This window comes from Sceloporus undulatus, chromosome 3 (assembly GCF_019175285.1).
Source record: "Sceloporus undulatus isolate JIND9_A2432 ecotype Alabama chromosome 3, SceUnd_v1.1, whole genome shotgun sequence".
NCBI classification, from domain to species: domain Eukaryota; kingdom Metazoa; phylum Chordata; class Lepidosauria; order Squamata; family Phrynosomatidae; genus Sceloporus; species Sceloporus undulatus.
The window spans coordinates 142,214,355-142,232,133 of NC_056524.1; the positions used below are offsets into that span (position 1 = coordinate 142,214,355).

General features: G+C 40.4%; 1 protein-coding gene and 1 long non-coding RNA gene across 2 annotated transcripts in view; one reads left to right on the forward strand and one right to left on the reverse strand.

Moving 5' to 3' along the window:
* The window catches only part of FGFRL1 (fibroblast growth factor receptor like 1), a 128,226-nt gene that overhangs the window by 88,498 nt on the left and 21,949 nt on the right, over nt 1-17,779 (forward strand). The window contains exons 3-4 of the mRNA XM_042456809.1: nt 15,735-15,740; nt 17,207-17,287. Coding sequence (XP_042312743.1) covers nt 15,735-15,740; nt 17,207-17,287 — 87 coding nt within the window. The remainder of the gene's footprint in view (nt 1-15,734; nt 15,741-17,206; nt 17,288-17,779) is intronic.
* LOC121925066 lies at nt 6,135-9,219 on the reverse strand. The gene is made up of 2 exons (XR_006102795.1): nt 9,160-9,219; nt 6,135-6,515 (listed from the first exon to the last, which is right to left on the reverse strand). It is a non-coding gene; the product is annotated as an uncharacterized LOC121925066 (long non-coding RNA).

Consider the following 17,779-nt stretch of genomic DNA (forward strand, 5'->3'; position numbering starts at 1 on the left):
CCAAGAAATCACAATTGAGAAGAATAATTGGATAATGACCGTTTAACAACCAAATGCATGCAGAAATTCATGCAGGGACTTCAAGTATAATGTTTGCCTAGACTGAGCCACTAGGATCAGAATCCTAATCAAAGCAGCTCTTTTTCAAATATGAACATCAATCACAGTGTCATGTGAATAAATTAGATGTGATAATGATGCCAACAACAACAACAAATATTTCCATTGTTATCATCATTTGTTGTTATTCTTTGTTACTTAAGTAAGCAACAAATTGCCCTGGTTGCTGTCAGAGGTTAGGTCCTGAGAGATAAAAGGCTTTGTCCATAGATATTCTGACCCTTCATTCATGGAGTCCACATCCAGTATACAACAATGTGCTTCCCTTCTGAACTTTTTTGGGACATGGTATGGCAAGACTGCTGCAGCCTTCATCCAGTCAAATCCCAGTTGGATATTGGTTTCAAAGGGAACGATGACTAGCCAGTATGTTAAATATTTTAATTCAGCAAAGCCTCCTGTTCTCCTTGATGTTTGCTAAAGTTACGCCCAGCAGCTGTAGATGAGAATGTGCACAAGGAATTGAAGGAGAATCCTGTGCCCTTCCTCATGTTGCCTGACCAATAAATCTACACACTGAGTAGGCACTTAGCACCAGGCATCTCTTACCTTGGTCTGCACCACCAGGTGTTTGTTGTAGGGTCTGGATGAGCCAAATGTAAATGGAGTTCCACAGGTAGATCTCTGGGTGATTCACTAGAGATTATCAAGGGTTCCTGATTACTGTGGCTGAGCCTGCATTCCTGGGATGGTGGACCTTAGGGTGTCTAATAAAAATCAAAAGGGAACCTACAAATCTGAAGTCTACCCTATCCTAGAGGACTAAGGAAAATGTTCTGATAAACACTAAATGTAACATGGCATTGTGGAATAATGTAGCTAATGAGTGCTATTCCAGATGTTAGTATGAAATGCTGTATGTCCAGGAAAGTGTTGGAATCATCTGTTGCCTAATCCCTGTATTTTGCATTGCAGTGTATTATATAATTCAGAAATCTAGAGGAATTCTGTGTTGTCTACTGCTCTCTATGGCAAGACTGCATAAAGACCTTCATTCACTGATCATGAAAGCTGAGACATGGCTAGACTAGCTAGTGAGTAGACTTTGGAGAGGTGTCACAGCTCTTCATCAACTTTGCAGTGGTCCTTAAGAAAGCATCTTTTAAAAGGCTACTGTAGCCATTTGTTGTATATGCTGTAATTTTTGTTGTGGCTCTATGCTTTTATTACTTTTTATGACTTTATAGGAATTTATACAACTTTAAAGCCTAGCCATGTGGTGTTCTTATTTTCAACATTCAGCATTCAAATGTGTTATTTTACACTGTGTGGGAAGCTATTTTCATTCCTTCTTATAAAAATGTTTGCCAAGTGCTGAGCTTTCACTTAAATTGCCCTTTGTTTTTCAATATCCATTTATAAGAGCCAATTCTTCCACTTCCATCATGTTCCAGCATTTCTGTTTAGGTTAGTTGCAGAGGGATCCTGGGGCCAGAACCATTATCATTGCTTAGAAAGGACTCAGGCACCATGTTGTCTGTGTGCATTTGCACTAAGCTACAGACCCTTCTACAATGACCTCTTGTTTGTGGTCAGCAGCTTCAGGGTACCTAATCTAGTACATGAAGGGGTTGCACCTCAGGGATTATGAAGCCAGCATGGTAAAAGTAATGGGGAAGGGCCCAGTGGAATTGTGCAAACCATTAAGACCCCCAATCAATTAGGTATAGACATATTGTATTTGTGGATTAATATTTCATTTAAAAGGGAAAGGGAAATTTATTTTTACTGTGCAGATACTAAATCTCTGAGTTATGCAAACAGCAAACAGTGTTTTGAAGGCAAAGTCAAACCCCTCTGAACAAATCTTGCCAAGAAAATCCCATGATAGGGTCGCCTTAGGGTCGCCATAAGTCGGAAACGACTAAAATGCACACAACAACAAATGACAACAGTACATCATATCAAAGTGACACTTAGCCTTTAGCTATATGTACATGCAGTTAGGACTTAGTACCAGCAGAGGGCAACATCTGCTGCCTTCTCCTAATCCAGTCCCTGTATCAACCCTTATTAGGACTGACTGTTCCCTTGCTTGCGCATCCCACCTTCCATATTGTTGTATTTGTGTCCATCAGAGATATATGCATTCTTGACCAATGTAATGTTGCTGCCTGTCCAATAAAAAAACAACTCAAGGTCAGGCTAAAAGACAAGGATGAGGATTGAGAAAATTTTCATTCATTATTTATTGTGTGTGTATGTGTGTAAATAAATTGAAGGATGAAGTAGCTGATGGCTAGGAAGAGATAGAATCATAGAACTATAATATGAAGCCCTGGTGACATAGTGGTTAAATTCCTGTACTGCAGCCAGTCAGTCATTCACAAACCACAAGGTTTAAAGTTCAGTAACAGCCAGGAGCTCCAAGTTGACTCAGCCTTTCATCTTTCTGTAGGTCACTATAATGAGTACCTGGCTTGTTGGGAGCAATTAGCTTACACTTTGTAAACCACTTAATACATTGGTAAGTGGTATAGAATGTACTTGCTATTGCTAATTATAAACTATAAAGACCATCTTGTCCAACCACCTGCCATGCAGGAATACACTACTAAAGCACGCCATCCAAAGTAAAATTACCATACATCATTTTCCAGAACTATGTCTTCTACTTAAGCCTTCTTTAAACCCTCAAAGATGAGAACTTACCACTCTCCAAGGCTATCCACTATTGAACAATTCTTATAGTAAAAAACTTTAGGGGGAATCTTTTTTCTTTATATTTGAATCCATTAGTTTGTGTTCTAGCCTTTGAAGCAGCAGAAAACAAGCTTGCTCCATATTTTACATGGCATCCCTTCAGATATTTAAAGACAGTTATCATGACACCTCAGTCTTCTCTTCTCCAAGCTAAACATACCCAGCTCTCTACGTCATTCCTCATAAGGCTTGGTTTCCAGACCTTTGATCATCTTGTTCATTCTCTGGACATATTCCAGTTTGTCAATATCCTTCTTGAACTAAGATAGACACACTATTTTCAGTTGAGATTTGACCAAAGCAGAATACAGTGGCACTACTTCCTTCAATCTTGACACCAAAAAAGCCAGTGCAAATCTGGGCTGCATCAGCAAGAGTACAGGCTATTGCATCACACTCTTGCTGACTCAAGTTTACTTTGTGGTCTACTAACACTTCTAAAAAATTTCCACATGTAGTACCTTCAAGACACCCTATGCAGTATTTGTGGCTTTCCTTTTTCTTGCATAGATGTATTACCTTAGATTTATCCCTGCTGAAATTCATTTACTAATTTTTGTCAAGCTCTCCAGTCTATCAAAGTCATTTTGAATTGTGCTCCTGTCCCCTAGGGTCTCCCTCCTGTCCAACGTGGTGTCATCTGAAAATTTTATAAGCATGCTTTATATATAATAATCTATGTTATTCATGAAGATGGTAAATAATACCAGCCTCAGAACAGAACCCCAAGACACCCCCCTCTAAGTCATTTCTGTCCTGGATGAAGAGCAACCATTAGTGAGCAGTCTCTGGATTCATTCTGTGTACTAATTCTGTGTACTAAGTACAAATCCACCTAACTGTAGACAATCCCACCTGCAAATATATCATGGGGGACCTTAATTAAATCAAGATCTACTACATTCACAGCAATCTCCTGATCTACAAAGCTTGTAACTCTATCATTGATATGTTTTAACCTGAGCTGGGTTGTATCTGCACTGAAGCAATAATGCATTTTGACACCACTTTAACTGCCATGGCTCAATGCTATGGGATTCTTTGGTTTGTAGTTTGTTGTGCCACGAGAGCTCTCTGACAGGAAGGCTAAATATCCTACAAAAATACAAATCCCAGAATTCCATAACATTGAACCATGGCAGTTAAAGTTATGACAAACTTCATTACTGTTGCAGTGCAGATGCAGCCCTGGGCATAACTACATGCATCTAATGCATTCATACAACCCAGTTGGTTCAAAATTTCATTTGTAACATTTGTACTGTGTTCACTGTATTTTCAGTGGAACAATTGGAATGAGGCCATCAAGAACCCCAGGCAAAACTCTTTCAGACTCTTCCTTTCCCTTTCCATCAAATTTGACATGCCAAGGTGCCCTTCATTATAATGCTTATAACTGATTTGAAAAGAATCTAGATAAAATGGATAACCCAGGCACATTTCACGCATTCTGTGACTTTAAACATGGGTTTGCCATTGGCTGCACCCACAGCAGGAACCTACAGCTAGTGCTGGCTCTCTGATAACATTGCCTGAATGACCCATGTGCCTGCAAGATGCTTCTTTCAGTTATTGCTTTTGCAATATAGTCTGTAAAGCTTACATTTCCACCACTGAGGAAAATATGTCAGCAGAAAAGCAGTAGGATACTTTGGCTTCAAACAACTACTTTGGCATCTGTGGTTGCATTTTGAAGCTTGTTACCATACTATGTCTGATGTTCCCATAAATTTCTGTTTACTGATATTTTAAAACATGGGGTACTTTTTAAAAGGCCACCCATCAATAATAATGTGGCTATATGTGAAATTCTCTTCAAGAAGAATTTATGTTCTTTTCCTTTACTATCAACATATCATGTGTGTTACTGTTCAGAAGTGAGGTGTATCGTAAACGCAAGAAAATTTGAACTCCGAGCACAGTCTGAGTGCCCCTTCCCCACTTTCCTTCAGACTAGAAGCAATATTGAGAGTCAAATAATAACCCATATGAACTGCAGAACAGATAATTCACCAGAGCAGCAGTTCTTCGTGTGAAAAACTGCTGTTGTGTGCCTTCAAGTCATTTCAGGTTGTTTCTGACTTATGGCATCCCTAAGGCAAAATTTGTCCAGAGGGCTTTTGCCCTTGCCTTCCTCAAAGGCTGAGAGCAAGTGGCTTGCCCTAGATCACCTAGTGCAATGATGGCAAGCTTTTTAGGGACCGAATGCCCAAACTCAAAGGTGTTCCTGCACAGGGTGTTACCGATGGAGTGGGACTTCTGCCTTCTGGGGGCGGGACTTCTGGGGGCAGGACTTCTGGGGGCAGGACTCCAGGGGCAGGACTTCCATGGAGATAGCTGAAGGCCTGGGATGCTGGCAGGGTGAGGAGGAACAGGCGAGTGCCATAGGTTCGCCACCACAAACCTAGTGAGTTTCATGGCTGAGTCAGGAATCAAACCCTGGTCATAGTCCAATGCTCAAACCACTATACCACATTAAATTGCCAGATAATAGATGTCAGTCCTAGCGTTATGTTCAAAATTAATCTAGTAACCAATGGTCAGTACTGTATAATACCACTTTAGAATGAAGCACATAGTGATCATATATTATTGGGAAGTTTTCTTACACAAGCCCAAATGAAATTAATCCATCACAGCAACAGGGCCTCTGCAAGAGAACTTACCAGTAGCTTATGTTCAGTGTCTTTTTAAAATGGTGCTAACATCCCTGTGCCCTCAGCCTAACCCTTCAGCATTTCTGGCACTTTCAGCCACCCAGTCTCCTATGTCTCAAAAGAAAACACATCTCGGGTATCACATTAATCAGACTGGTATGAGATTATGGCTTGCAAATTGCTGTTTTTGGACACAGATGCCTTATCCATTTTAAACAACTTCAGCAGTTAAAGCATAATAATAGATAGTAATAGTCCACAGCTCTTAAAAGACAAGTCAAAAAACTATGTTTAGTCAAACAGATGGATATCCCAGAAGCAGGAAATTTAATATTATTAATGAAAACAGGTGGCATTATTAGAAATGTTTCCATGATATACCACTTCATTTGAAACATAGTATTGAAAAGACTTGTTTGTGTCATTTGTATCAGCCTATCACAAACCTTTTTGCTAAGTATGTTTGCAATTGTTATCTGTATTAGTGGGACAGGGTCTAATTATCAACTTGGTTTGGTTCAATAGGAGGAGGAGATTATTATTTTCCTGTTTGTAGGTAAAATTGTCTGCCACAGCTTTCCACATTTATACAAGCAAGAGTTCGTGCAGGCTTTCCTGCTCAGAAAAACTTAAAATCAGCCACAGGCCATGTTATTACAGGCATCAACATCTTTAGTAGTAGTTTTTTGCAGTGACAATAAAGGCCATACTTTCAAGGGGTATGTAATTCATGCTTGATTCGTTTTCCTGGATATTTATATATTTGTTTTATTTGCCGTATTGCTAACACAGTGACTTTTCTGAACGTATTTGCACATAAGTAAGAAAGGACTGTAACTTAGCACACGTGTCCTAGGAGGTTCAGTCCCTGACATCTCCCAGATAGTGAAACTCTGGATTGCAACTACCTGTCAACAGTGAGTCAAAGATTTGGCTTGATAGAAGGCAGCTTCCTGTGAGGCAATCTCAGCCTTTCAATTTTCAGGCCTTTTAGCACAGTTTTAAGCATTCCCATGTCTGCTTCACAAGAATAATCTGTAAGGCATAAAAAAAAAGAGAAATTTTTCAGATACTCCCCAAACTGGATCATTTCTTTGTCCTCAAGGGGAAACTGTTGCCACTACATAACAACTTTGCAACCCAACCATCCAAATGGTCATATAGGGCTTAAGTATCAGGGCTCATTGCCATGCACAGATTAGTTTGTCCTAGGGATGAAAACAGTGTTTGCAATTATTTATTCCCAAGTCAGAAAACTCACTGCCTGACATTTGGAAACTCTGTTCCCAAATAATAAAACAATAGAACAGCATTAATTTTGTATGATTTTCTCCTGGTATTTGTTGTAGCAATGAGAAGGGCAGCTATGAAAGAACTAGACAAGATCCTAAAGTGCAAAGAAATAACTCTGAACACTAAAGTGAGGATTGTCCAAGTCATTGTATTCCCCATCACCATGTATGGATTGTGGCTGGACAGTGAAGAGCTGCAGAGTGAAGAAAGCTGAAAGCTGAATCAACTCATTTGAGATGTCATGCCAGTAGAGTGCTGAGGATACTGTGGATGGTGAAGAAGAGAAACAAATGGGTTCTAGAAAAGATCTGGGAAGCCAAGATGAATAAATTGAAACTGTCGTGCTTTGGCCACATTATGAGAAGGCATGGTTCATTAGAAAAGGCAAGGATGCTGGGAAAAGTAGAGAGCAGTAGAAAGAGAGGAGGATGGCCAGATTGACAGACTAAATCAGGGAGGCCACAGGCCCTCTGTTCTAGTGATTTACTCTTGCTGCAGTGGATTTTTAAAATAACAGCATTTTAAAAAGAAAATTGATGTGGTTTGTCTTCGATTTGTGTAGACAAACTAGAAGGGAAGCTAACATTTCAAACTTACATACTTGTATATATTCCCATAGATTATCTGTGAGGATCTAATTAAAGAGAGAAGAGATCCACATGATCTGTGATTCAGGCCCATTCTGAATTTGCCTTCCAGGATTCTGTAGAGCTGACCTAATGAATATCTAATGCATGTTGACCATAAAGAAGTAGATTCAAAATTGTTTTCCTAAGATGGCAACAGGAAGCAAAGTGGACTTGGGGCTTGCATTGGAGCTTGGTAATGGATCTTTAAAGTGGACTTGGGCTAGAGCTTTCATGTATCTCTAAGAGAAAATCTCATTATAATTTTTCAGGCCTGACCAGATTACATCACTTTCCCTCTCGTCTCACTCTCTGCCCACCCTGTCTATTCATTCACACCCCTTGTTCTTCCAAAGAGTTGTGCTTTGAGCCAACAGCTGCGTTAATGATGCGCACTGATCGCTTCATTCCCCATTCACCCCCTCCACTGTCTTTGAAGTGTGCTCAGGTCTCAGGCTTCAGTTCAAAGGTCGCTTTGTTTATTTATGCAAAGCTGGTTCATCTGTGAAATGGGGCTTTCAGGGCCCCTGACATCAAAAGCTCCCAAACCTGCCCTAGTGAGTCCGTGCAGGGATTGGCCTTCTTGCCACATTGCAAGTGGGAACTTCTCCCTGGACCACAGAGACATGCAGGAGTTATGTTTTTAACTGAATAAACTGAGCTATTGTTTAGAGTCCTGATTAGAATCTGTTCCTGGCTTAAACCAAATTGTTCACTGCCGGCTCAGAAAGTCAAGCACAAACTATTTTGATCTCTGCTCAGCAACAGTCTGTAAATGAACATCTTCATATTTTCTCAGAACCAAACATTGTACACAAACATGACAGTTTTTTCTATTATTTGGAGTAACCAGCAAACTGCCTGTCACTGATGGATGAGATCCTCTGTGTGGTGGGGGGGGGGGGGGGGGAAGTTTGTACAGAGGGCCTACAAGGGCTTCTACTACAGTGTGTTTCTCTGAGTTCCATGAACAGTCACATGTGAATATAGCCTCTCTGCTTATTCATTTCATCCAAGCCAGGAGGTCACCAATAGGTCAAAATCATCAGATGGATTCTGAATGTGTTGTCCTAGCCTACAAATCCAGCCTGTTCCTGCCAGAGGATATCACTGTCCACTCTGTTCCCGGAACAGCCAGCCAACTCTGCTGCTCTGGACACTACTGTGCTCCTGGAAGATATCTGGGCTGTTCCAGCCACTTCCATGATCTTCTTAAGGCATTGCAGGATTGATTTCTTTATCTCGGTGGATGCTCTTTTAATTGGAAGATCCCAATAATAGAGAGTTGGTGCAGGATGTGACCTTCCTTTTCTAGTCATCTCTTCCTTGCCTGCCATGAATGAGGACATGGGTAACCTAGTTCCTACTTTTGAACTAAAATTAAGGGGGTTCCTGGCAGGCTCAGAAGAATCTCTGGCTTGCCTTTCCGTGATATCTGAGTTTCTGCTAAATCTGTCTTTTATGGTTGACATAACCTAGGGACACAGTCCAGTACCAAAGGATGTGTGCATTACAGTAAATTGATGCAATTCAGAAGCAGGACAACTAGAAATTAACTTTTAAAAATAAGCTTTTTCTCATTTTTTTTCTTGGCAAGTTCCAAAGGTCAGCATAGTGGAACATTTGTTGCAATTTGGTTAACTCTTCCTTGTGGGGAATAGTGACATAGAAGAAAGCTGCAAGTAAAGCTGAAAAGTATCCTTTGAGCCTGTGCAATGGATTTTTCTGGTGGAGTGCAGTGTGCACAGAACTGGCCTCACCTTTTAAACCAGAGGTTCGTCTGCTGAGGCCTTGACAAGCATGGACGGTGGCAGCGAAGTCCTCGGGTTGTAGGTTTGATTAGAGTTTCCTTCTCTTAGATGGTTGACCTTACAGGGTTAGATGAGCACCATCTGCACAGGTTTGGGATTAGAGTTTTCCTTCTTCTAGGATGGTTGCCATGAGGCTAGAGAGCCCATCCTGTCCTTTGGCACTCTTGATCAGACCCTTTGGTTGTGACCTGTCTGGAACGGGAGGCCCTGCCATTGGCTATTATACCATCGCCAGCATAGCTCACAATTTCATTAGGGTATGCAAGCCTCTCTCCCACGATAAGGGGGCGTCAATGGAGAGGAAAGCTGGAAAATACAAGCTTAGGAAAAACATTGTGGGCATCAATACAAACATCCAAATAGAACACCACACCATCTAAATTAAGGGAAATATTAGAAAACAATAAATTCAGCACACGTGACTGCAAAATCAAAATTGGTCACAACTGATATGGGAAAAAAGCTTCACTTCCCTGTCACACTTCAGTTTGATTGTTCTGCTCTATCTGGTATTTTTCAAGTTCTTGGATCAGTATAGGCATCTCATCTATGACAGCAGGATCAGCTAAAGGAGGATAAACCAAACACTGGCCAAAAACCGTGATAATTAAATGAAACTCCAAAGTTCAGAGCAGTATAACTAGTGAAAGAGATGGTAATAAATTATTATTATTATTATTATTATTATTATTTTCTTACCCACTTCTTTTCCTGTCATATTCGTGCAATTGCATGAAAGATTATCACATAATGCTGCATTGATCCCGTACCTATCCTGTTAACAACGTGTGATAATTCTGTAAGTTTGTATTAACACTTTGTTTTCATTAATAGCCTGCTGACAGCATAAATGGAGTGTTATTACTGCTGGTGCAAAATTCAATGATGATTTATCAGTGCTATTGCAATATTTATTTATTTTTTGTCAGCAGAGGTCTGCGGCTCATTTAATTCCTGTGGGTCAATTTGGAGTTGTACCCGACATACATGTGAGCTCTCTTGCTATCTATCTTTCAGTCCTATTTTTAAAAGTTTGTTAATTGGTGAAGGTTTAATACTACATAATTGCTATTTTAATAGTTGATAATTGTAATGTATGTCTATATTCCTCTGCACATATATACTTAAATATTTAATTATTTAATTATTTTAATATTATCTGTTTATACATCCACTCATCTCCATGATATAAACACATAATATACACACACTCATGTAGATATTCAATCATACCCACATCAATTATATCTTTATTTATATATGCATCACAGGAGACCAACACTTAAAATTGCTGAGGTGTGGAAGGTAAAATCGCTAATTTTTCATTGTTGAAATGCTAACATCACGTTATTGTGCAATTGTGTGAAAGGAACGATCATTGCATCGTTAATGTCCTATTATTAAACAATAACGGTGTAACAGCAGGATAATGGTGGGACTGAAATGGAACTGGCCATGTATAATAATCTCCTATGAATCCACAGAGTTCTCCTCTTTTACTGGGTGCCTATCTGATCTCTTAGGCCAGGGGTAGGCAACTTGCGGCCCGCGGGCCGGATGCGGCCCAGCAAGGCCTTGGGACTGGCCCCCGTCCGGTCCTGCTGCCGACTGCCACCGGAGCCTTTGGCCTATTAGGAGGAGGCGGGCAAGGGGGGCAAGCGGAAGGCAAGGGGGGCAATTGTCTATAGAAGCCTCCAAAACATGCATTTATATTAACATTTTTTTAAAAAGCAGCAATTTTTTTTGCGTGTCCTCCATTTTTTAAAAAGTGTCTTCCATTTGAAAATTTTGTCCTACATTTGTCTCGGTTAATTTATTTAATTAATTTTTGGCTTCGGCCCCCCAGTTGTCTGAGGGACAGCAACCCGTCCCCCGGCTCAAAAAGCTTGCCTACCCCTGTCTTAGGCCCTCAACAGATGGGCTCTTTAGCACATAAGGAATACGTACTAGGTTTGCCTCGGGGCATCCCTTACAGACGCTCTCTAATCCTAGCACATATTCCGTATGTCAAAATGGCAGCGCCCTGTACAGATGGGCACAGCCATTTTGATGTGACGGCCGTGCTGCATCCAAATGGCGCGGCATGGGCGTGATGTGCTCATGCCGCTACAGGGGCATAGGGCACCCTATTTGTGGCACCAGAAGTAGCTCTGAAACAGAACTCATTCCTGGGGAGCACCTCGTTCTCGCAGCCACCAAATGGTTGTGGGAACAAAGCCGGGGAGGGGAGGGCCAAGCGGCCCCTTTCTCTCCTGACAGCGGCTTCCTGGGGTGTCCAAGGACACTCCTTTCCGGGCCGGAGGGAGGCCTGGAAAAGTGGTGGATCAGGGCCTCTCGGGTTGCCACTGTGGCTGCTCAGGCCCCGATCCGGTGGGGATAGCAGCGCCTGCAGGCCGCCCCAAAGGAGCGGTCTGTATCCCGCCTTATTGACATTGACAATGGAATTCTTGTAACTGATTTACTTGTAAGTACACTTGACTTCCAGATGTGTTGATATGGGATTGCAACCTAGTTTGAAGACAGTGTTAATTATTCTTAAAGAATGAGCAGTGGAAGGAAATACTTTACCGTGAAGGTCAAATGTTACAAATACAATACAAAAGAGGATACATTTTCGTATTGTACGTTTCCTACTACACTCAGGTGCTGGTATCTAGGAGAAACAGTTCTCTCTTTTACCAGGATAACCCACTGAAACCATTTGGGTAATTTTTATTTCAATATTATGCCCTCTCAACTACTGAACTCTGCCATGTGTTCATTGCTTGGACTATGAATATTTATGATTCTGCTGGCAGAATAGCAATGGAAAATGTGTTTCATGGAGAAATATCATGCTGTCTAGTCTTTAAATCTGGTAAGTGCTAGGCATTTCAAATAAATGACTTTGTTGTAATATATATGCACTGAGAACACCTTTAATAATATTGACACCACCTCCTTGTTTCTAAATGATTATTGTAATGTTTCCCTACGAACTACAACCCAGTTTATTTTAATTGTTGCAGCAACTATTTATTATGATCATTTCTTCATATCCATATAAAGAAATGATTTACAAAATGAAAACTTAAATTTGTCTTTTTTCCTGCTGATTTAAATCAGTATTGTCTCACTACAGCCTTGCTAGTTATTTTATAAATCAACCTGTACTGGGATGTAAAGGGAGACCTGGAAAATCCAGAGTACTTTGTAGAATTGGCAACATCTTATTTATTGGTGGTGACTAAAAAAGCAAGGCCCACCATCACACACACACAGACACACACTGTGCATCTGTTAAAATGTATATTTTTCTTGTTCTAGGGTGATAGGTTTTTCTCTTTCAGTAATTTTTTTTGCAAGCCCTGCTGTCTGGTACAGTTATGTTGTTTCCTTAAAAAAAATTAGCCACTCCCTCTCAAACTTTTGTTACGGGGGGCGGGGAAAGGGTTTTCCTAAGTCTTATATGGAGGTCTACAGTTTGAGGATTTGGCTGGATAACGAGAAGAGATGCACCTTCAAAGGATCTGGCGCATTCACAGCAATTTGGTTCACATGAAAGGCTTGGCAGCCTGTCAAGTGCTGCTGAGAATGCCAATTAGTTGGTGTGCATGAGTGGAGTTGGGGGCAGGAGGGGCCTGTGCGCTGGTGGACGTACTGTAACATGAGGCTGGAGACAAAGGAGAGGAGGCCCATCACAGTGTACCAGGTTTTGTAGGATTAACTTCTAATTGACAAAACCTCTGTTAAAAATCTGCAGGGAAGTCCTAGGAGCCTCTAGAGAGATCCCTGGGCGATTTCAGGGTTTGGATCTAAACTTTTTAAACATTTTTCAATTTCAGTCTCATTTTTATGGGTCAATTTTGCTACTGACTTCCTGTAATAAATAGTTCCACATGCATCCTGAAAGATTTCAAATATATCTGTCTGATTTTACGTATGATATGGGGTAACTGGGAATGGTAAATCTGCAAGCAGTTCCCAGTTTTAAGGCGAGTGGCAAGTGAACCTTTGCTGCTGTACACTGGGAAGCAGAGCATCTTTTGAATTATTTACACTCAGCAAGACAGTGCAAATGTATATTTAGTGTGTTAGCAGTTAATGCTTTCAAAGGCCTTTCTTCCTAACAGCTTATTTTCAAACGAGTCATGTGTAGTAAGTTAGGCTGGGAGCAGAAATGGGCCTTGATTCTCCTGAAAGCTTTGGAGCTGAGTGGAAACTGAAGCCGCCTTGGAGGTCTTTAAACAGAGGCTGGATGGCATCTGTTGGGGATGTTTTGATTGAGAGTTCCTGCACAGCAGGGGATTGAACTGGATAGGCCTTATGGTTTCTTTCAACTCCATGACTCTTTGATTCTATGCTTCTAAGCCAGATCTTCCATGTCTCCATCCAGTGCTCTACCCACAACACAACATTGCCTCCCACACCCTTTTATTATATTTAATGTGTATATTAATTTATCCTTTTCTATAGGGCTGGTGCCTCTGTTGAGGACATGCTCTATCATGTGTTACAGCCACTGTATGTACAAAATGTTCTTTTGAGGATCTATCAATCATTCTATGCTGGGATTTGTATTAAATTTCAGCATTGTGTGGGATGGAAGCCAAGCAGCCACAACAAAACAACCAGTTTCATCTAGGAGATCTTAATTATTAATATTAGGATTATTATATTCATTTGTGTCCCACTTTGTGACCGTGAGTCTCACTCACCCAGCTATTTTTCTTGGATGGCAGCACAATGGGCCTTTTTATCCCACTGTGATGGCTACCTCCCTAGCTGCCACCAAATTGCACAATGAGACCCTTGAACTCGGATCCCCTGCTTGAGGGACCCCCACACTTTTCGTTTAACTCTGTGCCACTCTGTAGGAAGACAGGGCACTCTTTTGAGTGTTATGAACAATAAAATTATTATTAATCCCTCGTAGCATTTGGCATATAATTTCTTAAAATACCTCAAGGGACCACAGTTTGAACCAAAACAAAAGAAAACTTTATTTACAAGATAGCAGGTTATAGTATCTCTCTTCTGGTTGATATTCAGAGTTGATGCAGTGTTTATCCGCTTAAACAGTTACAACGATTTACAGTATCTGTTACTATAGTCTAGAAGTGGTCTCTAGGTTACAGTTTCACATAAGACTTTTGACTCAACTCTGAGCTTTAAAACTTCGTTGCTACTTTATGACTTTTCCAGCCACACCAATTCAATTCCCTCACTTTACCTCTTTTTAGGCCAACGTGGGTACTCAGACCCCTTCCAACTGCCCCGTTCAGCAGTGTATCTCAGCCACCTTGGCTGTTAAAACCCCTCAGGGTCTAATAAATCTCTAAATCTCACTCATAGCTCTGTCCCTATCTGGTCTAATCCAATTCCCTATCTAATTCCATACTCCTCATTCAGCCTATTTATACTTGCTCCCGGGAGCAGCCACAACCTTTTCTTGGCTAAGCTTCCATTGATTGTTGCCAGGTTTACTCTGAATGGATTTACCAATGTTCCAACCTGCCTTTTCTCCACACCTGCTTTGCCCCCCAAATAAAAACTCAAAGTGGCTCACAATTTTTTAAAGGATACAATTTTTTTAAAAGTGCACATTAAAATAGAATTAAACCAGGGGCTGCAACATCCTTACAGGGGGTCTGAGAAGGCTTCAGTTATAATAGAAAGAAAGAGTTAACAAAAGAAAAAAAATATTTAACCAGCACTTGCTACTTCTGCAGGCAGTAGGAACATGCAATTAAATGACTCTGAGTGCCTGAAAGAAAGCATATGACATTTCTTGCTATCATGCATACAGCCAGATGCCACCTTTGTAGCTGCGCTGAACTATAATATTGTCCATGTTGTGCCATTAGATTCTCAGAATATCTGTTGCTTCCCAGATTTCTGCAATGTGCTCTACATGGGGCAACCCTTATGCCACGTTTGGAAGCTGCAACTAGTCCAAAACATGGCAGCCAGATTGGTGACTGGGAGTTCCAAGTCTGATTCTATCACACCCATTCTAAAATCCCTACACTGGCTGCCTATTAGCTTCCGGGCTCAGTATAAGGTGTTGGTTATTACCTATAAAGCCCTACGTGGCCTAGGTCCAGCTTACCTGAGGGAACGCCTCCTCCCATATAATGCTTCCTGCACTACTACAGTCAGAGAGAACTAGACTGGTAACTACTTTCCAGAGGACGTTTTCTACTGCCGTTCTAAAAATCTGGAGCAATCTGCCAGATGAGATCCGCCAACTAACATCTTTGAAGGCCTTTAAGAAGGCAATAAAAACGGATCTCTTCTGGTGGGCCTTCCCAAATTGATCCCCTACTTTCACTGTTCACTTACCTAAATTGTTCTCTTCGGACTGATTTGTTCTTGACTGATCTTATTGCCCATTGTTTGGGAATTGCTTTTAACGTTAATTTTAGAGGGGGAGGAGGAAGTGGGAATCTGGAGTCTAGTGTACTTTTATCTACCATTTCTGTGCTTTTGATTTTATTGTTTTCTCTTTTTTATATGCTGTTACCCGTCTTGATCCAACACAGGGAGAGGTGGGTTATAAATAATAATAATAATAATAATAATAATAATAATAATAATTATTATTATTATTATTATTATTATTATTTTCTCAAAGAAGAAATACTTCTCTTAAAAAGAGAGTTGTTTACACAATCAGTGTGAATGAGCATTCAAGACAGAATATGTAATAACTGAGAAATATTGAAAATGATTGTATTTCTTCTTTGATTACTGCAAATAAAAGTGTTTGGTTATTGTTGGGTAGAGTGACCTTTCCATGTTATGAATTTTGGAATACAGTGGACCCTTGTTATCTGCTGGGATTTGGTTCCAGGACCCCCCATGGATAACAAAATCCATGGATGCTGATGTCCTATTAAATACAGTAACATAGTAAAATGGTGTCCCTTATATAAAATGACAAATCATTGGGAATTTATACTTATTTGGAATATTTTCAAGCCATGGATAAAAAAAATCAGTGGATAAGGAGGGCCGACTGTAATACATTTTGCCAGAGTGTCAGGATAGCTTTGAAACATAAAAAAAAAAAAACTGATGATGTTGATGGGGGTGCATCCTGTTCCACACAAAATGAAGCTTCTTCCAATCAAGTTAAAAATGTTACTGTTATAGCAAAGAATATCTGTCAATCAGCTTCATGTGTACAGACCCAGAAGATAAGCAGCTACCGCAGTGTTTTATGTTACAACGTATTCTCCAACAAAGCCATGAAACTGTCAAAATTGCAAAGACATCTTGATGCTAAACATAAAAACACTTATTACAAAGAGCATCGGGTTGTGTTTTTTTTTCCCCAAAAAATAAGGAGCAGGGACTCCCTAGTCTTAGTCCAGTCACTGCATCACACTGATGTTGTGGTTAGAGCACATTTCTTTCAACCGTAGTATCTGTTCAGGTAATGTATTACATTCATGCTTACCCCCTCCCTTTTCCTCCTTTTCACACCCTGCCCAAACAGTTTTATTTTGCCCCTTCCTTGGTATAAATAAGCAAGAATTTGTAGTAAGGTACTGTGTAATTTTCAGAATAAATGAAATACATTATCACTTCCTGGATTTTTCTGAAAGCTGTGAAGTGTTGCCTCCAGCATGACTGATTCCCAGAAGTCTCTGTTGCCTTTTCAGCTATAATTTTGATTTATGCCATCATTTGCAAGGAGTGTAAAACAGTTCCATCTCCTCCTTGGGAACGCCAGCCCATAAACATAAACAAAGAGGCCTTGGTTCTCTGTTAATGGAAGGATTAATTAATGTCCCATCATATTAGTAGCCAGTTGAAAAACTCAAAAAACAGGAAGGAAAATAAACTGGCTAGGCAACAAAACATATTCACTGTGTTGGAATGGAATGAGCTTGTGCATTCCAAAGGCACCAACGCAGCCTTAGCAAAGTGTTGAACTGCACTCTTGTCCAAACATTACCTTGTGATGGTTTTAAACCGTCTTTCTTTTCTTTTCTTTCTTTCGTTGCAGATGATGCCAGCTCAGGAAGGGAGAGCTTAGCAGCTGAAGGTCCTAACAGTGAACCAGAAGATCATTCTGGAAAACTGTGGGGTAAGCAAAGATGCATAATATTTTATCAGCTTTGCCAATGTGTGAGAATAAAAAGGTAGAACGTAGCTCTAGATAATTGTGAAGTCAGCTAGTTGGACTTTATTATTTACTTACCTTGTCAAATGTTCATCTGTCATGTTTTCACTGAGTCTATTTAAAGTGATGGTTATATCATGTTCATTCACTATCTCATCTTTTCAATATTTCAGTCTTTTATGCCAAACTGATTTTTTAATACTTTGTTTCACACACAGTCAAAAAAAAAAATCCACATTATTCTGAATTTTAAAATGGTTACCACAAGTTCACCTTCATTTCCATATGCATGAAAAGGAGGAGGAATATACACAACTGTTGAACTGTTGAAACAGTTTTAAGGTTAACTATGGCAGTTTACAGACCACCCTTTTGGGGCGGCCTGTTCCTGCCCCTTTCCACGCCGGATCGGGGCCTCAGCTGCCCAAGTAGCAGCCTCTGAGGCCCCGATCTGCC